Below are 27,822 nucleotides of genomic sequence, written 5' to 3' on the forward strand. Positions count from 1 at the left end.
AAGAAAAAAAAGGGAGGAATAAAACAGGGAATTACAGTGGGAGGGAAAATGTTAGAACCTATTGTAAAGGATGTAGCAACAGGACACTTAGTAGAAGAGATCAACTGGATTAGACAAAGTCAACATAGATTATTGAAAAGGTGGGCCAAGGACCTGGGCTCAATCCCTGTCGCAGGTCACTGTCTATATGGAGTTTGCACATTCTGCCTACGTCTGCGTGGGTCTCACCCACACAACCCAAAGATGTATAGGGTAGATGGATAGGCCACCCTAAATTGGCCCTTAATTGGAAACATTTTTAAAAATGAAAGGGAAATGATGTCTGACAAACCCATAAAATGCTTGCCTTCATTGGACGTGGCATCGAGTGTAAAAACTGGCAAGTCATGCTACAGTTCTGCACTGTAAATTCTATGATACTATATAAGTTGTATAAAATCTTGGTAAGGCCGCACTTGGAATATATATTTTTAAAAATATATTTGATTGAAATTTTTCAAATTTTCCGTTTTTACAACTTAATAAAGGAATATACATTAAACATTATTTAAATAATATATTAAACTAACAACAAATGAAAAAAGAGATAAACCAAAAAGCACCCCCCCCCCCCCCCCCCCCCCCCTGCTGCTGCTGTCTTTTCTGTTCTTCCATTATCGTTCCGCGAGATAGTCAAGGAAACGGTTGCCACCGCCTGGTGAACCCCTGAGCCGATCCTCTTAACGCATATTTTATTCGTTCCAGTCTTATGAACCCTGCCATGTCGTTTATCCAGGCCTCCACGCCCGGGGGCTTCGCCTACTTCCACATAAGTAGAATCCTTCGCCGGGCTACTAGGGACGCAAAGGCCAAGACGTCGGCCTCTTTCGCCTCCTGCATTCCCGGTTCTTCTGCAACCCCAAATATAGCTAACCCCCAGCCTGGTTAAGTGTGGTTCGCCGGGCTTCCTGAGCACCTTCCACATCTATCCTCCACCCCGAAAAACTTGCTCAGTCTTGCTCCCATCATATGCGCTCTGTGTAGAACCTTAAATTGAATCAGGCTAAGCCTGGCACCCGAGGACGAAGAATTTACCCTACTTAGGGCATCTGCCCACAGCCCCTCCTCGATCTCTTCCCCCAGCTCCTCTTCCCATTTTCCCTTCAGCTCCTCTACCATCGCCTCCCCCTCGTCTCTCATCTCCCTGTATATTTCGGACACTTTACCTTCTCCAACCCATGCCCCCGAAATCACTCTATCCTGGATCCCTTGCGTCGGGAGCTGCGGAAATTCCCTCACCTGTTGCCTCGTAAATGCCCTCACTTGCATGTATCGGAAAGCATTCCCTGGTGGCAGCTTATATTTTTCTTCCACTGCTCCCAGACTCGCAAACGTCCCGTCTACAAACAGGTCCTTCAGCTTCCTAATTCCTGCTCGCTGCCAACATTGCAATCCCCCATCTATCCTCCCCGGGACGAACCTGTGGTTATTCCTTATCGGGGACCACACCGAGGCACCCGTCACTCCCCTGTGTCGTCTCCACTGCCCCTAGATCTTCAAGGTCGCCACCACCACTGGGTTTGTGGTGTACCTTTTCGGGGAGAACGGCAGCGGCGCCGTCACCAGCGCTTTTAGACTCGTTCCCTTACAGGAAGCCATCTCCAACTTTTTCCACGCCGCACCTTCTTCTTCCCTCATCCACTTACAGACCATCGACACATTAGCGGCCCAATAGTAGTCACTCAGACTCGGCAGTGCCAATCCCCCTCTGTTCCTACTGCGTTGCAGGAACCCCCTCTTTACCCTCGGGGTCTTTCCCGCCCACACAAAGCCCATAATACTCCTGTCTATTTTTTTTGAAAAAGGTCTTTGTAATCAGGATGGGGAGGCACTGAAACACAAAACGAAACCTCGGGAGGACCACCATTTTAACCGCCTGTACTCTGCCCGCCAATGACAGGGGCACCATATCCCACCTCTTAAAGTCCTCCTCCATCTGCTCTACCAATCGCGTCAGGTTAAGTTTATGTAGGGTTCCCCAGTTCCTGGCCACCTGAATCCCCAGGTACCGAAAGTTCCTTGCCACTCTCCTCAGCGGCAGATCATCTATCCCCCTGCCCTGTTCCCCGGGGTGCATCACAAAAAGCTCACTCTTTCCCATATTTAATTTGTATCCCGAGCACTCTCCAAACTCCCTGAGTATCTGCATTACCTCTGGCATCCCCTCTACCGGGTCTGCCACATATAGCAGGAAGTCATCTGCATATAGTGACACTCTATGTTCCTCTCCCCCTCTAAGCACCCCCCCTCCACTTCTTAGAGTCCCTCAGCGCTATGGCCAATGGTTCAATTGCCAACGCGAACAGTAACGGGGACAGGGGGCACCCTTGTCTTGTACCCCTATGTAATCAAAAGTATCCCGATCTTTGCCTGTTTGTAACAACGCTTGCCACCGGGGCCCCGTACAAGAGTCTAACCCATCTAATGAACCCCTCCCCGAACCCAAATCTCTTCAGCACCTCCCACAGATAGTCCCACTCCACCCTATCGAATGCCTTCTCTGCATCCATCGCCACCACTATCTCTGCTTCCCCCTCCGGTGGGGGCGTCATCATCACCCCCAGCAGCCTTCGTACATTGGCATTCAGTTGTCTCCCCTTTACAAACCCTGTCTGGTCGTCATGTACCACCCCTGGGACACAGTCCTCTATCCTTGTTGCCATCACTTTGGCCAGCAGTTTGGCGTCTACGTTTAGGAGGGAGATGGGCCTGTATGACCCGCACTGCAGCGGGTCTTTGTCTCGTTTCAGAATTAGCGATATTGTCGCCTCCGACATTGTCGGGGGTAATATCCCCCTTTCCTTAGCCTCATTAAAGGTTCTCGCCAAGAGCGGGGCCAGCAGGTCCATATACTTCCTATAAAATTCCACCGGGAACCCGTCTGGTCCCGGGGCCTTCCCTGCTTGCATGTTCCCTATTCCTTTGATCACCTCATCCACCTCAATCTGCGCCCCCAGACCTGCCACCTCCTGCCCCTCCACCCTCGGGAACTCTAGCTGATCCAAAAAGTGTATCATTCTTTCTTTCCCCTCCGGGAACTTGTACAGCCTCTCATAAAATGTCTTGAACACCTCGTTCACTTTCCCTATTCTCTGCTCCATCTTTCCCGTTTCGTCCCTAACTCCTCCGATCTCTCTCGCCGCTCCCTCTTCCGAAGTTGTTGGGCCAGCAGCCGGCCGCACTTGGAATATTGCGCACAATTCTGGTCACCATACTACAGAAGGATGTGGAGGCTTTGGAGAGGTGCAAAGGAGATTTACCAGGATGTTGCCTGTTCTGGAGGGTGTTAGCTGTGCTGAGAGGCTGAATAGATTTGGACTGTTGAGGGGAGACCTGATAGAGGGCAGGATTATGAGGGGCATGGATAGAATGGATGGGCAGGCACTCTTTCCCAGGGTGGAGGGGTCAATCACCAGGGGGCAGAGGTTTAAGATCTGTGGGGCAAAGTTTAACGGAGATGTGTGAGGCAGATGGTGGTGAGTGCTTGCAACGCGTTGCCAGGGGAGGTTGTGGAAGCAGATTCATTAACGGCATTCAAAAGACATCTCAACAAATACATTGATTGGATGTGCATAGAGGGATGAGGCACTAGGAAGTACTGAGGGTTTTGGCTAAGGGTGGTATCATGACCGGTACAGGCTTGGAGAGCCAAATGGCCTGTTCCTGTGCTGTATTGTTCTTTGTTCTCTTTGTATTGGTATTTTTGAAGACGTAACCAGTAGAATAAAAAAGGGGAAACCGATGGATGTTGTGTATTAGGGTTTTCAGAATGCCTTTGATAAAGTGCAAAATTAAAGCACATGGGATTGGGGTAATGAATTGGCATGGATTGAGAATTGGTTAGCAAATGGGAGACAAGAGTAGGATTAAGCTTCTCTTTTTCGGAGTGGTAGGCGGTTACTAGTGGGGCATTGCAGAGATCAGGGGCGAAATTCTCCGGAAACGGCGCGATGTCCACCGACTGGCGCCCAAAACGGCGCAAATCAGTCGGGCATCGCGCCGCCCCAAAGGTCCGGAATGCTCCGCATCTTTGGGGGCCGAGCCCCAATTTTAAGGGGCTAGGCTCGCACCGGACGAATTTCCACCCCGCCAGCTGGCGGAAAAGGCCTTTGGTGCCCCGCCAGCTGGCGCGGAAATGACATCTCTGGGCGGTGCATGCACGGGAGCGTTAGCGGCCGCTGACGGCATTCCCGCGCATGCGCAGTGGAGAGAGTCTCTTCTGCCTCCGCCATGATGGAGACTGGCGAAGGCGGAAGGAAAAGAGTGCCCCCATGGCACAGGCCCACCCGCGGATTGGTGGGCCCCGATCGCGGGCCAGGCCACCGTGGGGGCACCCCCCGGGGCCAGATCGCCCTGCGCCCCCCCCAGGACCCCGGAGCCCGCCCGCGCCGCCTTGTCCAGCCGGTAAGGTAGGTGGTTTAATCTACGCCGGCGGGACAGGCATTTTAGCGGCGGGACTTCGGCCCATCTGGGCCGGAGAATCGCGGGGGGTGGCCCGCCAACCGGCGTGCTGCGATTCCCGCCCCCGCCGAATATCCGGTGGTGGAGAATTCGGCAACCGGTGGGGGCGGGGATCGGAGAATCTCACCCCTCTTCTTCACAATATACGTCAATATTTTGAATTGGAAAGAACCAAATACAATATTTCAAATTTGCTGACAACACCAATCTATATGGGAATGTGAGTTATGAGAAGGATGTAAAGAGGCTCCAGGATGATTCAGATAAGTTGCATGTGTGGGCAAATATATGGCAGATGCAATCTCATGTGGATGAGTTTGAAGTTATCCACTGCGATAGGGAAAACAGAATGGCAGAATATTATTTAAATGGTGATAGATTGGGAAATGTTGATGTACAAGGACACTTCGGTCCATTCTTACATCAGTCATTGAAAGCAAGTTTGCAGATGCAGCAAACAGTTAGGAAAGCAAATGGCATGTTGGCCTTCATTGCAAGAGGATTTAAATATAGGAGTCTTACAATAGCGGTACAGGGCCATGGTGAGACCATACCCGTAGTATGGTGTAAAGTTTTGTTCTCCTACCGAAGAAAGGATATATTTGCCATGGAGGGAGTGCAGTCAAGGTTCACCAGGCTGATTCCTGGGAGGACAGGATTGTCATGAGAGGAGAAATTGGGTTGACTAGGCCTATATTCATTGGAGTTTCGAAGAATGAGAGGGAATCTCATTGAAACAAAAAAATTCTGACAGGGCTGGACAGACTGAAAGCAGCCGTGTGTCCTCTGGCTTGGGGTCTAGAACAAGGGCTCACAGTCTCAGGATACAGGTTAGGCCATTTAGGACTGAGATGAGGAGAAATTTATTCAGTCAGTGGGTGGTGAACCTGTGGAATTCTCTACCATAGAATGCTGTGGCGGTCAAGTTGCTGAATATATTTAAGAAGGAAATGGGGCGGCACGGTGGAGCAGTGGTTAGCACTGCTGCCTCACGGCGCCGAGGACCCGGGTTCGATCCTGGCCCCGGGTCACTGTTCGTGTGGAGTTTGCACATTCTCCCTGTGTCTGCGTGGGTATCACCCCCACACCCAAAGATGTGCAAGGCAGCTAGATTGGCCATGTTAAATTGCCCCTTCGTTGGATAAAATAGAATTGGATACTCTAAATTTATTTATTTTTAAATAAGGAAATAAATAGACTTTGAGACAATAAAGACGTATAGGGGTCTGGTGAGAGAGTGGTGTTACATTGCAGAAGAAAGGCTATTCGACCCATCGTGCCTGCACTGGCCCACCAAATGAGCATTATAAATTAGTGCCATTGTCCTGCCTTTTCTTTGTACCCATGCACTTTTTCCATTCAAATAATCATTTAATGCCCTCTTCAATACCTTGATTAACCTGCCTCAACCACACTTCCAAGCAGTGCATTCCACACCAAAACATTCAGTGTGAAAAAGTTTTTGCTCCCATCTCATTTTCTTCTTTTGCAAACCACTTTAAATCTATGCCCTCTCGCTCTCGTTCCTTTTATGAGCAGGAACTGTTTCTCCTTAGCTACCTGTCCAACCCTCATGATTTTCAACACCTTTATCATATTTTCAATGGGAACAGTTCTAACCTCTCCACTCTATCCTCATAACTGAAGGTTCTCCTCCTATTTTCTGTGTCTATATTTCCATTTATCTTCTTTCAATGTTGATATCTTTTTATCACAACAAAGGTATTACTACACCCCTTCAAAAATACCTCCCGTCCACTGCCTCTTGTAAAACTCCTCCCCCATCCTCGGATCCTGCCCCCCCAACTTTCCACTCCGGCTAGACCACTCGGACCCTGTTCTGCCAGGCTTCGATGGCCGCAGCCCCTCCCCCCACCTGACTTCCGTTCACTGGCCGTCTTAAACCGGCCAGCGTGGAGGCCCCCGCTCGGGTCCCTTTCCCCCTTGCCCGGCCCGAGGAAAGCCCAGAGATCCCTTTTAGCGCACAAACCCCGCATATCCACCTACACCCTAAAGAGCCCTCATTTCGAGTAAAAGTCCCATCACTTCCCTTGTCCAAATATATACAACATTGGCTCCTTTAACCCATACACCCGCACGCAGTGAAACAAAAAAAGAAAATACAGTCATGAGGTTACATCGGCACATGGCCATTTTTCAATTTGTCAGTTCTGCACAGTCCTTCTGCCTTCGCAAACTCCTCCGCTGTTTCCGCCGTTCCAAAATAAAAGTCCCTGAGCTTGTAAGTCACCCTCAGCTTCGCTGGACATACAATGCTGCACTGCACCTTGCTAATGTACAGTGCCCTCTTCACCCAGTTGAAGGCAGCCCACCTCCTCGCCAGCTCCACCGTAAAGTCCTGGTATACACGTATACCAGCTCCAGCCCACTGCACCACCCGCTTCTGCTTGGCCCGGCTCAGGACCTTCTCCTTCACACTGTACCTACGGAAGCACAGAGTCACTACCCTTGGCGGCTCACTCGCCATTCGTACAGGCCTCCACGACTGATGAGCCCGATCCAGTTCATATCGGAAGGGATCCTCCCCCTCCCTCAATAGTTTTGCCAGCATCGCGACAAAATACTCAATCGGCCTCGATCCTTCAACTCCTTCGGGCAGCCCTACAATCCTCAAATTCTGTCGCCTGGATCTGTTTTCCAGGTCTTCCATTTTTCCTCACAGATCCTTGTTAATGTCCATCACCTTCTGCATCTCCTTCCCCATCGAGGCAAGTTGATCACCGTGCTGCAATAACGACTCCTCCACTTCCTTCAGCGCCTCCCCTTGCTCTCGCATCTCCGCCACTGCGCTCGCCACCGCCGTCATCACCGGGGGAATCGCCTCCTCCACCAGCGCACTCAAAACCCCTCTCATCTCCTTCCTCATTGTCTCCATGTATCTTGTAAACTGCCTTTCGAATTCCGCAGCCATCACCGTAGTTATTTCTTCAGCCGTAAGCAATGCGGCCTCCCCTGGTGCTCCAGCCTCCATTTTCTTTACTGACCCCCGCGGTGACCTTTTCACTCCCCGACGGATTTTCAGCTGCTTTTTTCACGGCTGTTTTTTTGCTGGTCTTCGACATTTCCCTTCGCTGTGCTGTCTCCCGACTTTTACTGCCTTCGCTGGCCCTCGGACTGGGCGTTAACCCCCGACAATGCCGTTCCCGAATGGGAGCCCTCCAACACGTGGCTGCCTCCCGCCCGCTGTCACCGGAAGTGCTTTTGATTAAGACTTTTAATGTCATTCATTGACAGTGACAGCTGTTTTTGATTTTATTTCACGTTCTCATTTTGCACCAATTTTCTTTCGCCTTCTGTTGAGAAAATTGACTCGGTATTGGAGTATGGCCCCCTTGAGTGCTGACCAGCCTTAGAATCCCTACACTGCGCAAGTAGGCCATTCGGCCAATGAGTCTGCACCGGGCCGCTTCCCCGCCCTATCCCATATCACCACATATTTATCAAGGGCAATCCAACTAGCCTGCACATCTTTGGACTGTGGTAGGAAACCGGAGCACCCGGAGAAAACCCACGGGGAGAACATGCAAACTCCACACAGAGAATTGTACCCAGTTCCGTGGCACAGTGAGGCAGCAGTGCTAACCACTGTGCCAACTCTGATACTTTGCTCAATTGAGCATCATTCATATGACCTTTGACAGTTCGTGGCAGCAACCTATTTGACTGTTGGGAAGGCCACTCAAACCACGCCTTCTGTTCTCACCTATTGCTTACAACTGCACATTCCAGTTGATGTCCCGATATTGCGCTTGGAAATGGATGACCTGGTCCAATTCTCTCTTCCTAATTTGGGGTGCAGTGCCTCAACTTCCACCACATATAATTCAGTACAGACTCCATTGAACTTTGGAGCTTTTGGTCAACGTAGCCGAGCCACTTTCTGGGTAAATCTGCTGAGCTCTCCTGGCTTTTTATTTAATTCAAAGTTTATTTTGGATCCTCTGTATCCTTTCCGATAAATGTGACATTGCTAATGTTCGTCTCTGTTTCCTTGCAGCCTGTGTGAATTGCGTGCGCTGGTCTAATAATGGATTGTATCTAGCATCAGGAGGAGATGACAAGTTAATCATGTTGTGGAAGAGAGCTGCGTGAGTATCTGATGACTGCAAGCTTTGCAAGCATACATACTCAATCACGGACTTCCTTGGTTGAGTTTAAAATATAGTATTATGTCCGTGAATGATGCAAAGGTGATTGTTGGTTTACACAGGTAACCAATAGATCCATGTTGCATTCTAGTGCTGTGCATAGAGGGAGATCGAGGGAATTTGCATTGTGGTTTAATGCATTATAAAACAGATGAAACCAGTACATCCACATTGTATGGTTGTCGCTAGACAATTTCTGAATGAATATCGGCAACATAAGCCATTCAAAGTTGCCCAGTGTTGTGAGACAAGACTGGGCAACGTTAACCTGTAGCATATTGTTACGAATCCTGCAGAGACCGATTACTTTCAAAAAGCGTTCAATTTCCCAGGCAACCAACAGAAATAACTGAAGGACAAGATTTCATGTTTTAAGACTTTTAATTTTATAATGATCCAAAATCAACATATATCAAACATTACTCAAGAGACAACTGATACATCGGACTAAAGAAAGGGCATTTTTGCATTAACTAACGTATTTGAGATATGTCTTAAAACCTTTTTCGCTGTGCATCATGCTCTGGCCAATATGTAGCATTACAAGAATAAGTCCAAAGTTATGTCCAGCTCTCCAAAAGGCTCAGTTGGCCCTACCACACAAGGTTGTAACTTCTAGTGTCCTTTAACAGTCAACAACACTAGTCCCGCCAACCCCGCAGTTCAATTCTACATGTAAAGTTACAAAAGCCCCATCTGCAGCCCTTCAACCATTGATAAGAAAAGACAGACAAATAACCCCCATCCAAACAAGCAACCCTCAACCCATACAAAATACAATTATTTCAACCCCAGTCCATTACTTTGGACGAATGCCTCAGCTTCCTCTGGAGTCTTGAAGTAGTGGTCCTTATTCTCGTAAGTCACCAAAAGGCGTTTGGGATAAATCACACCAAACCAAATTTTATTTCGGTACAGCGATCTCTGGCTAGAGCTCCCACACGTGTGGCCGTTCCGTTACATGCCGCACCGGACGTCCTATAACAATATACAATAAATGGATATATCAATGCTTGTTTGGTGCCGTGCAGCGTCATTCATAGAATCATAGAATCCCTACAGTACAGAAAGAGGCTATTTGGCCCATCGAGTCTACACCGACCCTTAAAAACCACCCTTCCTTTTTTTGAAAATAGTACCCAATTCATTTTTCCCAATTAAGGGGCAATTCAGCGTGGCCAATCCGCCCAGCCTGCATATCTTTGGGTTGTGGGGGCAAAACCCACGCAAACACGGGGAGAATGTGCAAATTCCACACGGACAGTGACCCAGAGCCGGGATCGAACCGGGGACCTTGGCACCATGAGGCAGCAGTGCTATCCACTGCACCACTGTGCTGCCCATAAAGACCACCCTACCGTAGCCCTATCACCCGCCCTGTAACCTCACCCTATTGTTCGTGTTTAGAATCTAAATATAATGCGATAATGTGGTAATTGTATTATTGCTTTTTAAAGGTATATCGGACCAAGCAATGTCTTTGGTTCCAGTAGCAAGCTAGCTAATGTGGAACAGTGGAGATGTGTCTCTATCCTCAGAAGTCATACAGGAGGTATGTGTTGCAGGTCATGTTCTAACTGTTCTCATGAAGTGGGGCAATGAAAGACTTTATTTTGTCAAACAGCTTTGCATAATGAAATGAAATGCAACTGGGCTCCCTGATCTTCAGTGAATTTATTCAGTGAGTACCTGCACTATGTAAACTGAAAAGGTTTCTGAATTGACCAATAATCTGTGCCAACCAGGACGGATAAGAGGCCGGCGGCGGCCAAGGTGTTGAGGGGGTTTATGGACCAGATGAGAGGAGTGGACCCATGGAGGTTTGTTAGGCCGGGGGCCAGGGAATTCTCTTTCTTTTCCCACGTCCATAAAGCCTACTCCCGGATTGACTTCTTCGTTTTGAGCAGGGCTCTGATCCCAAGGGTGGAGGACACGGAGTATTCGGCCATAGCCATCTCAGACCATGCCCCGCACTGGGTGGAGCTCGAGCGAGGGAGGAGAGGGACCAGTGCCCGCTGTGGTGCCTGGAGGTGGGTTTGCTGGCGGATGAGGAGGTGAGAGGGCGGATCCGGGGGTGCATTGAAAGATACCTAGAGGTTAACGATAATGGGGAGGTGCAGGTAGAGGTGGTCTGGGAGGCGCTGAAGGCGGTGATTAGGGGAGAGCTAATCTCCACTAGGGCCCACAAGGAGGGGAAGGAGAGGAGAGAGAGGAAGAGGTTGGTGGGGGAGATTTTAAGGATAGATAGGAGGTATGCAGAGGTCCCCGAGGAGGGACTACTCGAGGAGCGATGAAGCCTCCAGGCCGAGTTCGACCTGTTGACTACCAAGAAGGTGGAGGTGCAGTGGAGGAAGGTGCAAGGGGCGGTGTATGAATATGGGGAGAAGGCTAGTCGGATGCTGGCACACCAGCTTCGGGAGTGGGAGGCAGCGAGGGAGATTGGGGGAGTTAGGGATAAAGGGGGGAGCACGGTGCGGAGTGTGGTGGGAATAAATGGGGTATTTAGAAACTTCTATGAGGGGCTGTATAGGTCTGAGCCCCCAACGGAGGAGGGGGGATGCGTCGTTTCCTGGACCGGCTGAGGTTCCCGAGGGTAGAGGAGGGGCAGGTGGCGGGGCTTGGGGCACCGGTAGGGCTGGAGGAGCTGACTAAGGGGCTGGGGAGTATGCAGATGGGGAAGACACCAGGGCCAGGTGGGTTCCCGGTGGAATTTTACAGGAAGTATATGGACCTGTCGGGCCCACTACTAGTGAAGACTTTCAATGAGGCGAGGGAGGGGGTGGTCCTACCCCCGACGATGTCCGGGGCGCTGATCTGGGACAAGGACGCTTTACAGCGTGGATCGTATAGGCCAATCTCGCTCCTCAACGTGGATGCAAAGCTGTTAGCGAAGGTGTTGGCTACCAGAATTGAGGACTGTGTCCCGGGGGTGAGCGGGGGGGGGGGGGCGGGGGGGGGGGGGGGGGGCAGGGGGGGGGGGGGGCAGGGTGGGCGGGGGGGGGGGGGGGGGGGGGGCAGGGTGGGCGGGGGGGGGGGGGGCGGGGGTGTCGCTGTATGCCGACGACCTGTTACTGTATGTGGCGGACCCGGTGGGGGGGGGGATGTCGGAGGTGATGCGGAGCCTCCGGGAGTTCGGAGACTTTTCCGGGTATAAGCTCAACATGGGGACGAATGAGCTATTCGGGATACACCCAGGGGACCAGGGAAGAGGGATTGATGAGTTTCCACTGAAGAGGGCGGAATGGAGTTTTAGGTACCGAGGGATCCAGGTGGCCAGGAGCTGGGAGGCCCTACACAATCTCAACTTGACGAGGTTGGTGGAGCAGATGGAGGAGGAGTTTAAAAGGTGGGATATGCTGCCACTCTCCCTGACGGGTAGGGTACAGTCGGTGAAGATGACGGTGCTCCTGAGGTTCCTTTTTATATTCCAGTGCCTCCCCATCCTGATCCCTAAGGCCTTTTTTAAGTGGGTCAGTAGGAGCATCATGGGGTTTGTATGGGCGAAAAAGACCCCGAGGGTGAGAAGGGTGTTTCTGGAACGGAGCAGGGACAGAGGAGGGCTAGCGTTGCCTAATCTGTGTAGGTACTACAGGGCTGCTAATGTGGCGATGATACGCAAGTGGGTAATGGAGGGGGAGGGGGCAGCGTGGAAGAGGCTGGAGATGGCGTCCTGTGTGGGCACGAGCCTGAGAGTGCTGGTGACGGCACCGCTGCCGCTCCCGTCGACAAGGTACACCATGAGTCCAGTGGTGGCGGCGGCGACCATCAAAATTTGGGGGCAGTGGAGACGCCACAGGAGGGAGGCAGAGGCTTCGGTGTGGTCCCCAATCCGAGAGGGCCATCGGTTTGTCCCGGGGAGAATGGATGGGGGGGGTTCCTGAGCTGGCACAGGCAGGTATTCGAAGGATGGGGGACCTGTTTATGGATGGGACGTTTGCGAGCCTTGGGGCGTTGGAGGAAAAATTCGGGCTCCACCCTGGAAATGCCTTCAGGTACATGCAGGGAAGGGCGTTTGTAAGACGGCAGGTGAGGGAATTCCCGCTGCTACCAGCACGTAGGATCCAGGATAGGGTGCTCTCGGTGGTGTAGGTTAGGGAAGGCAAGGTCTCGGCGATCTGCCAGGAGATGCAGGAGGAGGAGGAGGCCTCGGTGGAGGAGCTGAAAGGTAAATGGGAGGAGGAGCTGGGGAATGAAATAGACGAGGGTACATGGGCGGACGCCCTGGGTTGGATAAATTCTTCCTCCTCTTGCGCAAGGCTTAGCCTGATACAATTTAAGGTTCTGCACAGGGCGCACATGACTGGGGCAAGGCTGAGTCAGTTTTTTGGAATAGAGGACAGGTGTGTGAGGTGTTCGGGAAGCTCAGCAAATCACGCCCACATTTTCTGGGCGTGCCCAGCGCTGGATGGGTTCTGGAGGGGCGTGCGAGGACGGTGTCTAAGGTGGTAAACACCCGGGTTAAGCTGAGTTGGGGGCTCGCACTATTTGGGGTATTGGACGAGCCGGGAGTGCAAGAGGCGAAAGAGGTCGGTATTCTGAGCTTTGCGTCCCTGGTAGCCCGGCGGTGGATTCTACTACAGTGGAAGGATGCGAGGCCCCCAAGTGTGGAAGCCTGGATCAGCGACATGGCAGGGTTCATTAAATTGGAGAGGGTAAAATTTGCCTTAAGAGGATCGGTGCAAGGGTTCTTCAGGCAGTGGCAACCGTTCCTAGACTTTCTGGCAGAGCGTTAGGAGGTGGACAGCAGCAGCAGCAACCCGGGGGGGGGGGGGTACTTTGTGTTTACTACTGTGTTTATTATCGTTTAATGGGGGGCTTGTATATTGGGGGAATACGTGACTTAGCTATAAGAGGTTTATTTATGTGTTCTTTGTTTTTTTTCTTATTTCTGTTGAAAATATGTAAAAATTTGAATAAAAATAAATAATCTGTGCCAAATTAGCTGGTCTATGTCAAAGCTAATCTGGTTGATGTTACAGGTCATACATTTGGACTTTGGCCCATTATCACCTTTTCAGGCAGTGAATTCAAAAACCCTTTGATGAATAATTGTTCCCAATGTCCCCTCGGATTCTCCACCAAATGCTTTAAATCTATGATCCCTGTTTTTTGACCCCTCTGCGAAGGTAAATAGGCTATCTCTATTTATTCTACCGACACCCCTTATAATTTTATACCTTCAATTGAGTTACCCCTTGGCCCCCTCTTCTTCAAGAAAAACACCCTTAGCATATCCAATCTTTCCTCTTAATTCTAACTCTCCACTTCAGGCAAAATCATCATAAATCTCCTCCGTATACTCTTCAGTGAAATCTTCTTGTAATGCAGTTACCAGAACTGTACGCAGTACTTAAACTGTGATCTAGCTAGATTTGTATTCAGTTCTAGCATAACCTGACTGCACTTATATTCTTTGTTGTGGCTAATAAAGGAAAGCATGTCCAATGCCTTCTTAACATATTTTTTGAATAGATATCCACTGTTTCAATTTCTGATCTCAATCCAAAGATCCCTCACTTGAGGTAAACATGCATGGAGGTTAGCTGAGACTCAGGTTTGGTGTTGAAAATGACTGCTCTATGTGATTGAGTGGTCAATTAATACTCATTGTTTTGGTGCTCAAATAGTGGACACTTGGGCAAGGTACCAGGGTGTCCAGCTGTATCTTAGCAGTGTCAGTGAAGAGAGGAGAGGAAATTGGCAAATGAAGAGTAAAATTAATTTGACAATTGAATGAGGTAAGAGTTTGTCCACGGCTGTATCTGTATCTGTGCTATCAGGGAAGGTGTTGAGCAAAGTCAGGTGTTTCTTTGCAGAGGCAATTAACAGGTTAATGGCTAAACTTACAGAACAGTTTTGAAGCCAGCTGTTGTAGATCTTTATTGATATCTAGTCCAGAATGGTGAGAATATAGACTCTTGCCTAGAAAGGTCTGTAATTTGTCATCTTGTTACATGGCCTAACACTTAGTCGAGACAGCGAGCTAAGCAGTTGCCACATGCAAATGACCTAAATGGTGACTGGGGTTAAAAGACTGGGGGCTAAAAGAGCTGTCTGATTCCTGGTAAACTCAGAATCTGCAGACATTACAACACCCTAACTTAGATTTGGCTGGTGTCAGAAACAGAATAATTCTGTTTGATTTTTAATGCTCGGGATTAAGGCACACTGATGAGAAAAATTGGATCATCGGAATTGCATTGATTGAAAGAAGATGCTTTGCACATTGTCCCTATGCTGATGCTTGCTCTTACACAGGAGTTATCTAATGCCATATACCTGTGTCATTTTCCTGTGTTTTATATATTTTCAAATATTTGTTTAATTTCATGTTAAATGTTAAGGCCTGTCTGCCTGACGAGCCACCTGTGGTTAAATTATTCTAATTGGCATCTATATGAAAACAATTCTGCTAACTTCCCCCTTTTTATTGTTGTGATCTATGTAATCTATGACTTTTGTTAACATGGCCACCATTAGCCAGTGAATTATCATTATACACCCACTCAAAAGTTTTCTGAACTTAGTATATTTTTATACTGTCTTTGACTTCTCAAAAGGGTCTTCTACCTTCTGTGTATGTGTGCCTCTGCACATTCCTGACAAAGTCTCTCAATGTGTTCGATGCCTTTCCAAATGAGCCTTCTCCATTTTGCTTCGTCACAAGCCAGGTCGTGAGTCAGTGGATACCTCTTCAGGGATGCTTTGAGAACAAATAGAAGTATATCCATACTGAAGTCCCACAAAACCTTGTTATGTTCTTTGTTTCTTACTAACCCCTCTTGTATCTTTTCTCAGTATTTCTCTATCAATGGTACGCTTGAGCAAACCATTACTTCTCCCTCTCACCATGCGCGCACTCACACAGTTGTGTTTCTCCTGGTCCAGAGCTCAGCTCAATGGCCTAAATGTCAGAAACCCTCCCTCTTGAGCATTGCCGTGCCCAAATGCCTGACATTGAGAGTCATCGTGAGCTTAATTCTCTGGGCAATATTCCCCTTACAATGGCTTCTGTTTGTAGAGGATCTTCAACACAATAAAATATTCCGATGTGCTTTGCAGAGCACAATGAACAAAATATGACAACATGCCACATGAAATATTAGGACAAATGACCAAAAGCTTGTTCAGAGAGGTTTTAAGGAGCATCTTAAAGAGTGAAAGTTGAGTTGAGCAGCAGAGAGGCTTTTTGGGGAGTTGGAGAGGGAATAATTAACATAGAACGTAAAACATACAGTGCAGAAAGCGGCCATTCGGCCCATCGAGTCTGCACCAACCCACTTCCACCCTATCCCCGTATTCCAATAACCCTATCTAACCTTTTTTTTGGACACAAAGGGCAATTTATCATGGCCAATCCACCTAACCTGCATGTCTTTGGACTGTGGGAGGAAACCGGAGCACCCGGAGGAAACCCACGCAGACACTGGGAGAACGTGCAGACTCCGCACAGACAGTGACCCAGCAGGGAATCAAACCTGGGACCCTGGCACTGTGAAGCCTCAGTGCTATCCACTTGTGCTACCGTGCTGCCCAATTCCAGAGCTTGGGCCTAAATAACTGCAGGCAAGACCGTCATTTGTGAAGCAATTAAAATTGGGGATGCTCAAGTCGCTGGAATTAGAGTGTGACTATCTTGGAGGGATGTGGAGTTTGAGAAGATTACCGAGTTAGGGAATGGCTCGGCTATGCAAAGATTTGAAAACAAGGACGAGAATTTTAAAATCACAATGTTGTGTAGCTGGGAACAAGTATAGGTCAGCAAACGGATGGATAGATTTGTTTATTGTCACATGTACCGAGGTACAGTGAAAAGTATTTTTCTATGAGCAGCTCAAACAGATCATTAAGTACACGAAAACAAAATAAAATAAAAAGAAAATACATAATAGGGAACACAAGGTATACAATGTAAATACATAGACACCGGCATCGGGTGAAGCTTACAGAGTGTAGTATTGATCAGGTCAGTCCATAGAGTCGTTTAGGAGTCTGGTAACAGCGAGGAAGAAACACCGGCGTGGGTGAATGGTAATTGTTGTGAGTTAGGACAGGAGTAACAAAGTTTTGGGTGTGTTCAGGTTTGCAGAGGATGGAATGTGAGAGGCTGGCCAGTGCTTTAGAATAGTCAAATTTGGAAGCTGTGTGGGTATGTTGACAGGCAGCAAGCTTTTCACATACCAGGCTGTGCAGTAAACGGGTCTTGTACAAAAAAAAAGGCAAAAAACTTTGTGTTCCCCAGCATTGGCAGCCCTCAGCTAAAAATTCACTTAATTTATGAATTGTTTAAAAATAGTAGAAACACATTGTATTTTTCAAAATTTGCCGTGGACTGTGAATGACACTAGTAAAGCCAGCGCCTATTTCTCAACACCAATTGCCCTGGAGAAGATTGTGGTGAGCCGCCGCCTTGAATAATTGCATTCCATGTGATGTAGGTGCATCCATAGTGCTGTTGGAATGGGAGTTCTAGAATTTTGACCCAATGACAGTGAAGTAATGGGGATATAGTTCCAAGTCAGGATGGAATGTGACTTGAAGTGGAACATGCAGAGGAACTTGCAGGTAGTGATGTTATGATGTGTCTGATGTACTTGTTCTTGTGGGTGTTAGAGGTCCCAGATTTGGAAGATGCAATGAAACGTGTCTTGGCGAATTGCTGCAGAGCATCTTGTAGATGCTACACACTTCAACTACAGTGTGCCGGTGGTGGAGTTTATGTGAATGTTTAAGGTGATTGATGGAGTGCCAATCAAGTGCACTGCTTTGTCCTGGGTGGTATCAAACAACCTTTTGTCTTGTTGGAACTGCACTCATTCAGGCAATTGGAAGTATCCCATCACACTCCTGACTTGTGCTTTGCAGACTGTAGGACAGGCTTTGTTGAGTTAGAAGGTGAGTTACTTGATGCAGTGCTCCCAGTTTCTGAGTTGCTTTACATGAGATAAGATCACAAGAAGTAGGAGCAGGAGTAGGCCAATCAGCTCTCTGAGCCTGCTCTGCCATTCAATTAGATCATGGCTGATCCTTAACTGCACTTTCCTGCCTATTCCCCCATAGCCGATGACTCCCTTGTTGCTCAAAACTCAAAAAATGTAACATCATCAATGGCCCAGCCTCCACTGCTCAGTGAAAGAGAATTCCAAAACCCACAATGGTCAGAGAAGAAATGTTTCCTCTAGGGCAGCACAGTGGCGCAGTGGTTACCATTCCTCACGGCGCCGAGGTCCCAGGTTCGATCCCGGCTCTGGGTCACTATCCGTGTGGCGTTTGCACATTCTCCCCTTGTTTGTGTGGGTTTCGCCCCCACAACCCAAAGATGTGCAGGCTAGGTGGATTGGCCATGCTAAATTGCCCCTTAATTGGAAAAAATGAATTGGGTACTCTAAATGTATTTTTAAAAATTAAGGAAAAAAAGAAATGTTTCCTCATCTTAATCTTCAATACAAGACTATTTATTTTGATGCTGTGCCCCCCAGTTCTAGATTTCCCCACAAAGGGAAACATTTTCTCAGCATCTACTCCGTCAGGCCCACTCAGAATCTTAATATTTCAATAAGGTCATCTCCCATTCTTCTGAACTCCAACTAATGTAGCCCCAACCTACTCAGCCTATTCTCATAAGCCAAACTATTTGTAGCCACAGTATTGATATGGCTATACAATGGTAACCCCTCAGGATGTTAATCGTTGGGGATTCAGTGATGGTAATGCTGCTGAATGTCAAAAGGAGATGGTTAGATTCTCTCTTGGAAATGGCCATTGCTTGACACTTGTGTGACTGAGGCTTCTTGATTTTACATTATACACTGTGGTACAATACACTTAATGAGGATTTTGTTTATGTTCTAGATGTGATGGACCTGGCCTGGTCACCTCACGATGCATGGCTCTCCTCCTGCAGTATAGATAACACTGTTGTTATTTGGAATGCTCTGAAGTTTCCAGGTGAGATTGGAAGTTGGCTTTAAATTGATGAATAAATTCTACATGGACAGGACTGGAACCAATATGAATAGAAATTCCTCATGAAACAGCGATGAAGGTTCAATTTTAGTATATCTGTTCTTTCGCAGAAATACTCTGTCTCAAACCCATGCAGGACTTGTTTCCTTTGGATCCATTGCAATCGTAATGCTTGAATACTATGTGTAAAACTTAACTATTGGTCACACAGGCTCTCATTCACTGGAAAAGTTGTAAGCTTCAAAGACAGTGAATGCATCTCAACTCTCTCCCTTGCAGAGATCATTGCAACGTTACGGGGTCACTCAGGCCTGGTGAAGGGCCTCACCTGGGATCCTGTTGGGAAGTACATTGCATCCCAAGCTGATGACCGAAGCTTAAAAGTATGGAGGACCATGGATTGGCAATTGGAGACGAATATCACTAAACCCTTTGATGAAGTATGAGCTTTCAGCAAATGTCTGAATTGTTGTCCTGGGATGGTACAATTTCATGCTGCTCCTTGTCACTTGTGGGAAGCCTGTTCATAAGATTGCTCCTGTAGCAAAGTAAAATGCAGGCCTTTCGCCATTCATAATGCGACCTTCTCTCATGTCCTTATTTCTCTTCTGTCTTCTTTATGGTGAAGGTAGGGGTGGTTCTAGCTCTGCAAAAGTGGGATTCATTTTTTAACTATGAAGCTATGATTTCGAGCATGGATTTCAAATAACACCAAACCTACTCTTGCCCCACCCATACCCTTCCCTCACAAGTACTCCCTCTTCCATCAACCCCGCTGCCCCCGCTCAGATACTTTCCCTCTTTCCTCCCACACTTCCTCCTCTCCCAACACACCTTGCTCAGCTGGGGCCCTCGAGGCAGCTTGGCTCTTGCACGCTGTGTCCTCCTTGTGGCCTCTCACTCGCCTCGGGGTGTCCCACACCTGCTTTTGGCCTGGGAAGGAGAGGGGGGGGGGGGGAGGAGGAAGGGAAATGGAGGGGGGGGTCTCCTCTGCTGCCAGTGCCGCACTTGGCTTCACCACACTGTGTCCCCGTTACCTCCTGCTGGCTTGGTGGAAGTGGGGAAGCCAGCATCGCCTTTGGCTTCCACACATTGTGTCCTTGCGCGACTACTGCTCGTCTGGGGGAGATCTACTCTGATGCCATCTCAACTTCCCCGCACTGCACTGAGTCCTCATTGTGGCCCTCATTTGTTGTCTCATGTCAACCGTTGCATACGTTTTTGCTCTTTGGTTCTCATCCAAACAGAGTCTTTTTTCACTCTGCATTTGCTGCTAGTGAGCCTGTCAGCAGCAACTGAAGAGAAAATAGACTCTGATTAGATGCCCTGCTAACCATCTGGCCATGTTGATGTCATTCCAGCTGAGCATTCCGGGTCCGGCAGTACAAGACAGTCAGCAGTGGCACGGTGTGTTTCATTGTAAATCTGTCCCTGCAGGAAGAGGATCAATGCTCCTGGTAGCTCAAAAATCAAACCTCTGCTGCATACTTGACCCCCTAGAGTCGATCCCTTTCAACAAAATGCTCAAAATACACATAAAGCTTGCAGTGGTTTAAAACTGACATCTAACCACAAGCATTATTTGCTCCTTGGATCAAAGACAGCCTGGTGGAATTGGGAAGGCAGTAGCGTTGAGATATTGTCACCACACCAATAATCCAGAGACCAGGGTAATGCTCTGGAGATCTTGGTTAGAATCCCACCACTGCAGATGTTGAAATTTGAATTCAGTAACAAAAATCTGGAATTAAAAGTAATGATGACCATGAAATGATTATTGATTGTCATAAAAACCTATCTAAGGTCCTTTACGGAAGAAAATCTGCTGTCCTTCCCTGGTCTGGCCGACATGTAACTCAGATCCACAACAATGTGGTTGACTCTTAAATGCTGTCTGAAATGGCTTGGCAAGCCAATGAGCTCAGAGCAATAAATGCTGTCCCAGCCAGTGATGCCCACATCCCATGAATGAATTTTAAAAAACTACCTGAAAATTTCCCCCTGTTCTTCAGGTCAAATCTATCATATATGTTATTAGAAAGAGCTTCTTAAAGGTTGCCCAACACAGTCAATTCGTATTTAGAAATATGTTAGTCAAATACTAAACCACTTGACGCTCTCTTGAAAACATTACTGAAAGATAATCTGGTGTGCAAGTCATTCAGTGGAGTTAGGTTTACAGATTTGTGATTGCTCTATTATTGCCATAGTAATTGTAAGTGTCTTGTTAACATAGTTTGTGTAACCGCAAAGGGTTATGGTCCATATGATTGCTTCATCTTGCTGCAGTGTGCAGGCACGACCCATGTGCTGCGGTTAAGCTGGTCCCCGGATGGCCATTACCTTGTATCTGCTCATGCAATGAACAACTCAGGCCCTACCGCGCAGATCATTGAACGTGATGGCTGGAAAACGAACATGGACTTTGTTGGCCACCGGAAAGCAGTGACTGTAGTGGTAAGTATTCTGATCCCTTGAATCCTGCAGGAAACAAGTTGTAAGAATGGAATTTATAAATTGTACTTTGTGGAGAAGGAGAACAGAAATTTTGAAGTTGGATATTGGGGCCTTAATTTACTGTCCAAATTATGGAGAGGCTAGTGCCAGTCACTGTTGTTTATGCACAAATTACACAGCAGCTTCAGGTAAGGGCAGAGGTGTGGTTAAACAAAGAAATCCGCTATTTACTTGTGACGTGTATTGCATTGCTGTTTGAATTCCCAAGCCTGGTAGTGAAGACACAACTAGGATGCTTTGATGGAGACAGGACTTACTTCTCTGCTCTAACACCCACCTTCAATACTGGCTAACTCTTTATTTACACATTTGAGTATAATTATTAACTAATCTATGCCCATCACCTATTCTCCATATTACCTAACACTAAGTATTTAACATCCATCAACAGAATCTATTAGATACAACAAATTCTCTATTCTTTAAATTAAAATACAAAGTATTCATAAGAAAAGATACAAAATAATAATACATTATTTTATTCTACGATCTTTAACAAACTCCTTACTCCCCCTATTTTGAAGACACCAAACAAATTACAAAATTAAAATGTTGGTGGTCTCATAATCCATTATAACTCGAGGCATCCCTCTTCTAGAATATTCAATAATTTCTTTGGACAAGTAGTTTTTTGTGAAACAACCCGACAGCTGGTGACTCGCGTCAAACCATTTTAAAAAAAAATCTCCTTTTTTCCCAACATTTTTAATATGCATGATCAATTCTCAATCTCCTTTCCATAACACTGTGTTGAATGGACATTGTCCCAGAGTGAATGGTTATCTGTATAACATTCTATAGGCACATTTCCCCCAGTTGCCCCTTATGAAGGAGTTCTTTTAAAATACTTGATAAATACATAGCCGTATCAGCACAGCCACAGCGCTTTTAACGACTATTTGTTTTCTTCGATTCCCATGCTAATGGATAATATTTATCCCCACTAAATACAAAATGAATCTTGCTGTACTCGAATAACCACCGGGAAGGTTGGCATTTGAGGAGCCACTAAAAACAATTCATTACATCCCTTCTGGGTCACCAGTTCCAGAAATCGAAGTGTACATTTTTCTGAACTTAATTTCTTCAATATCTTATTTGTTTTGCGCACTTCCGCAACAGAAGATGTTCAATTCTGATCATTGTAGTAGGCACCTGGTCTAGTTTGTGTATATAACCAGTTTAAGTCCTCAATTAAGCTTCATTATTGATTTTCTTCCTTGGTTGTCGAGACTGTTGAATTAGGGTTGTTCCCAATTTAGTCTCCCTAATGTCCAACACTATATACTTAAAAGCTCCAGAAGCCAGACTTCCAATTTTGAATTCCTTTATCAGTCACACATCTCAAAAGTTGCAGATTACTGCCGCCCACCCCCGAAAATAAGCTACATGCATTTAGAAAATGCTTGCTAGTTTTCCTTCATCGTGTCAATAAAACATTGCTAGATCTGCTTTTAGCTGAGGACAACTAACTTTTAGTAGCATGGGCCTAAATGAAAAATACTATACCCTGGATGAATTGTTTAGTTGTTACGTAAACACAATTATTTAACCTCCATAATTTTCCCTCTGTCTCCAGCTTTTTGAGGCTTTAAGAATACTTTTTCGAACTAGTTCTCCGGGCAATAAGAAAATGCTGCTTTGACATCAATGGATTTACATTCCCATGAGTATGTCACTAAAAGTGCTTGAAAAATCCTCAAACTTACTTTTCCCAGTCTACACTAACATCCTGGTAGCCCTCAAATCCCTGAGCTACAAGTCTGGCCGTAGCTTTATACATACCATAAGGAAGTACTTTCTCCTTATGTATGAGACAACGTCTGTGTAAAAGCCAAACACTCTCTCGGCTGTCAAATTCTTTTTGTTTTGCCTCTTTTACCAGTTTAGCATCAAATTTGTCAGTAGCCACTGGAGCTTCTATATCATAGGGGCATCTTTGTGTCTGTTCTTTATTCCTTACTCTTGTTAAACTATGTCCTCAATTAGATCTCCCATCCCTATCTGGACTTCTCCCACTTGTCCTGTTCCTTCTGCAACTAGGCGTCCTTTCATCAATTTAGTTATTGATTCCTTGGGCTCTGAACAGTAAGTCCATTGTCTTAACGTGCACTACATTTCCTGGATTTCCACATTTTTACTTCCTTCTGCAAAGTGAGGGGCAAGGTAGCACCGTGGTTAGCACAGTTGCTCCAGGGTCCCAGGTTCGATTCCTGGCTTGGGTCATTGTCTGTGCGGAGTTTGCACTTTCTCCCTGTGTCTGCGTGGGGTTCCTCCGGATGCTCTGGTTTCCTCCCACAGTCCAAAGATGTGCAGGTTAGGTGGATTGGCCATGCTAAATTGCCGTTAGTGTCCAAGAAAGGTTAGGTGGGGTTACTGGGTTATGGGGACAGGGTGGAGGTGTGGGCTTGGGTGGGGTGCTCTTTCCAGGGGCCGGTGCATATTCGATGGGCCGAGTAGCCTCCTGCACTGTATATTCTGTGATTCTAAATAATAGATCTGATATTCTGCCCCTTATCTTGTACATCCAGCCAGTTGTTGTATTTCCCTGTGGCATTTCCTGCCCTTCCTATCATAGTAGCCTTCCTTCACTCACTAGTCTCTTTTGGCATTTATGCCACCTAGTTCCAACGTTTGGTTGATATTTTGTGATCAATGGCCCTATCCTGACCGTCACTATCACTTAGCCTACTCTCAGTTAGCCATCTGTTGTTCATACATGTCTGGCATATATTTATATAAAGTGCTCGTTGCATCTTTGGTTTCTATCCTCTGTTCATGTTCTGTCGATGTGTAATCAGTGCCAGTAAGGCAGGTGGAATGTACTCTTTGACTGCCATGTTGCAAGATTATAGGTTTTTCCCATCAGCGCCTATAACCTTCCCTTGGTGTCTCTATTCTTTCTGTGCTTCCCTTTTATAATGTGGAGATGCCGGCGTTGGACTGGGGTGAGCACAGTGAGAAGTCTTACAACACCAGGTTAAAGTCCAACAGGTTTGTTTCAAATCACTAGCTTTCGGAGCACTGCTCCTTCCTCGGGGTCCCTTTTATAATACACTCGTAAATTTCATTTCTGACATCCTGATTTGATACCTCAAAGCTCTCCTGATTTTTTTTTCAAGAAACCGACACCTTAATAAATGCTCTCCTCCCTACTTGCATTGTACTCAAATGTTCTGCAGAAATAAAACTAATGATAGTTCCCACTAAAGCAGGTGGATGGTCCTACGTTATTCATGGCATCTTCAGATTCCTGCCACATAGGGCTGTAGTCGTCAACCACCTGGAGTGTACTTTTTGCATATACTGTCCATGCTAGCATGCTAGAGCAGTTATCAATTTCCAATTTAGTTGTAAAATCTTTTGAGTATTTTGTCAATCACGGCACCATTTCTCTCATATCACATTGTTGACAGGACTTTCTGCTGCTGTGTGAATTGCTAAAATATTCAAATTTTCACATCATACTCCTGAATTTATCATTGGCAAATTCTCCTATTGTCCATTTAAGCATTTAGCTGGTGCTCCCAGCCCCGTCCCTATCCATCTTTCCATTATTTTAATCAATAATTACATTTTTGTCTTTACTAAAAATTACCATTGGTGGAGGGTCGCTAAGTCGACAAAATCTATAAGAAAATATTTTCTTTATCCCATGCTTTGAGGTCCATCCCTACAGTCTCGTAAAGTCTCTTGTCAATGGAAGACTTACTACAGGTTGTGATTACACTCTCCTGTGATTTTTATGAAATCACTTTTTTCACTGATATCCTCAATAATTCTAGTGTATTGCTCAACCAGTACCCCTGCATCCTTTAACAGAATCTTCAGTCTATGGCCAGGGGATGTGCAAATTGTCAGTGCAGATTTGCAATACTTTTCTTCTTCTTTTCTAAATCCCTATCCCCTGCAGTCATTAATACCTCTATAACATTCCGTCTAGAGATATAGGTCTTGAAGGATATGCAAAAATATCCCGACTCTGTTTTGGCATATAATGTAGATTTGCAATTTACAATCACTTTTGCTCCATCTCTGACTTCATTTGCGCCATTTTCATTAAAGCTTACTTAACAGTAAAGGTATTTCACTCGATATATCAGTACTTTGGTAATATTTTACATGTTACTATTCTTTTTAGTAATTTCAACGTGTTAGATTGAGATTTATTGCCATGTGTACTGAGGTACAGTGAAAAGTATTGTTCTGCATATAGTCCAGACAGATTGTTCCATACATGAAAAACACAGGACGCACGAAAATTTCTGTCCTCATACTTTTTGTTTGAACGTCTTCTTTTGTACAGATATGTGTGCCGTATATTTGAACAATTTTGAAATGCTGCTAGCATTGTATCTTCCATCCTTGGTGTCACTACTGAAGAGCTTTTTACGCTATAATGTAGCCAGAAATGAATGCTTTCCCAAATAATATTTTTGAAGGCTTCAAACATTTCAACCAAAAGTACCTCTCTCTTTGAATCAAACTCAAAATCCTGACTGTTTTGATTTCCTAGCACACTGCAATAATTTAAAAGCAAGTACTGATTTAGGAATTTCCAAGTGGAATCACTGCAATCTCCTACCCAGTTGGTTAAATCTTCATGATGTATTCTTCTATGGAAGAAATGTCCATTTTTTAAAAAATTATCATAGTTCAACAAAGCCTCATAAGCATTCAATAAGTCATCTTTCATATAGATTTTATCCATCTAGTTCCAAGAATTCTGTGCAGCTGACCTTGCTTCTGGCAGAAAGCAAAAGTGCCAAATCCATCCTTTTCCTACTTTCCAGTAGAGATTAATCCAAGTCCATACATCAACTTTATTTTTCTATTGATCATACGGTTCCGTTTCACAGAACCGTGGTGAAAAATCATGTCCTGCCACCCTATACCTAGTTTCAGTCATCTTTCTCCAAAGATTCTCCAATTACAGTCTTTTTTAAAGAAACTCAAATTCTAGCCTTCTGCCTGGAAATAAACCTTTGTCCCCAATCATCACGTTTAGACAACCATCCTCTGCTGCCAAATGTCAGTGGAATTCCCAAGCCTGGATGTGAAGAAGACACTGAGACTAGGATTCTTTGGTGGAGATTGTCTATTGTTTGCCACAGTGCTTGATTCTCCACTCTTAACACCCATCTTCAGTGATGGCTAACTCTTCTTTATGTATACATCTGAGTATAATTAACTAATCAATACTCAACACCCGTTCACCTTATGACCTTAAATTACTTGGTATTTAACATCCATCAACTGTACCTTTTAGATACTAAAATACATAGATGAACGTCTCCATTGAGTTCAAGCTTATCCATAGTACTAGATGTATAAGTTTTAAGTTTGCCAAGCTGAGAATTAAGTCATACAAGGGTGGCATCTCATTACTAAAGCATTGAAAATATATATTCTTTAAATGTACCTTTTAAATAACACTTTGTTTGAATTGCGAGGGAAAGGAAATATATTATTTTTCCCCTTTCTTCCTTTCTGCACTGCATTTGACAGTGAACTCTGTATTTGAACTTGCATTTTCTGGTCAGATTCTTGCGCTGTTCATTAATCAATTAGATTGAATAACTATTAAAGAGATGTATAGTTGCTCGCTCTGTTCACACAGATCCAGATGCCCTGTAGTGGATGCTATGTTGTTTTGATCTTCCACTTGCCCTGCAAAAGCCCATGGAAATTAAACTGACAAGGGCAAATTGAAAAGAACAAGAGCCTCGTGCTATTTGCTTGCTGGCTATTGTAAATACTGTCCATTGCAGGAGCAATGTGAATATATTTTTCATTTACTGGGATAAAAAAACAGGCAAGATTTATTTCATAAGAGTGCAGTTTTGTGCTCAGTGCTGTATCTTGTCAAAATCTGGGCTGGGAAATTATGACTTGCTCTTTGGGTTCTGTAAATTTCCGTCTAATTTAATAGGCCAAATACTCCTTCATCTGGAATTGTTGGTTCAAGCTGGGAGAGTGATTCTCATCTTTCCTTTGTAGACCTTGCAAATACTGATATCTTCCTGGAGATCCTTATTCTAAATCCCAAAAGGCAGTGTCAACACCAAAAAGGTGGTTGGGTGTTATTCCAGAGAATTTGCATTACTTGGACAGCTACTGAAATAATCATCAAAGCAAAAAATTTAATGAAAAAAGTTTGAATAATCTCATGCCCTCAAAGGTGCAAAAGATTTTGCATTCCAGTTTGCAAACTTATGTGCTTGGATATGGTTATAGAATCATAGAATTCCTACAGGAGGCCATTTGGCCTATTGAATCTACACCGACCCTCTGAAACTGCACCCTACCTAGGCTAATTTATCCCACCTAACTCACGCATCTTTGGACACTAAGGGGAAATTTTAGCATGGCCAGTCCACCTAACCTGCATGTCTTTGGACTGTGGGAGGAAACCGGAGAACCAAGAGGAAACCCACAAAGACATGAGGAGAACGTGCAAACTGTACACAGTCACCCAAGGCTGGAATTGAACCTGGATCCCTGATGTTGTGAGGCAATAGTGCTAACTAACCACTGTGCTGACCCGTGGGTAATGTTCCCCTATCGCTGAGGACATCCGGTGGCGGCATGTAGAAAAAGGTCGCACACTCGGTAGCTCCCGTCAGGGTACTTGTGCTTTTAGTCCTTTTTGCTTGGATCCTGAGGAATT

The 27,822-nt window shown here is 46.0% G+C and overlaps 1 protein-coding gene across 1 annotated transcript in view; it reads left to right on the top strand.

The window, feature by feature from the left end:
* The window catches only part of hira (histone cell cycle regulator a), a 166,780-nt gene that overhangs the window by 16,277 nt on the left and 122,681 nt on the right, over nucleotides 1-27,822 (top strand). Inside the window, 5 exon segments of the mRNA XM_072498209.1 lie at nucleotides 8,519-8,609; nucleotides 10,127-10,221; nucleotides 18,522-18,617; nucleotides 18,915-19,075; nucleotides 20,925-21,092. Of these exon segments, the coding sequence (XP_072354310.1) occupies nucleotides 8,519-8,609; nucleotides 10,127-10,221; nucleotides 18,522-18,617; nucleotides 18,915-19,075; nucleotides 20,925-21,092 (611 nt within the window).

This window comes from Scyliorhinus torazame, chromosome 1 (assembly GCF_047496885.1).
Source record: "Scyliorhinus torazame isolate Kashiwa2021f chromosome 1, sScyTor2.1, whole genome shotgun sequence".
Classification (NCBI taxonomy): Eukaryota; Metazoa; Chordata; class Chondrichthyes; order Carcharhiniformes; family Scyliorhinidae; genus Scyliorhinus; species Scyliorhinus torazame.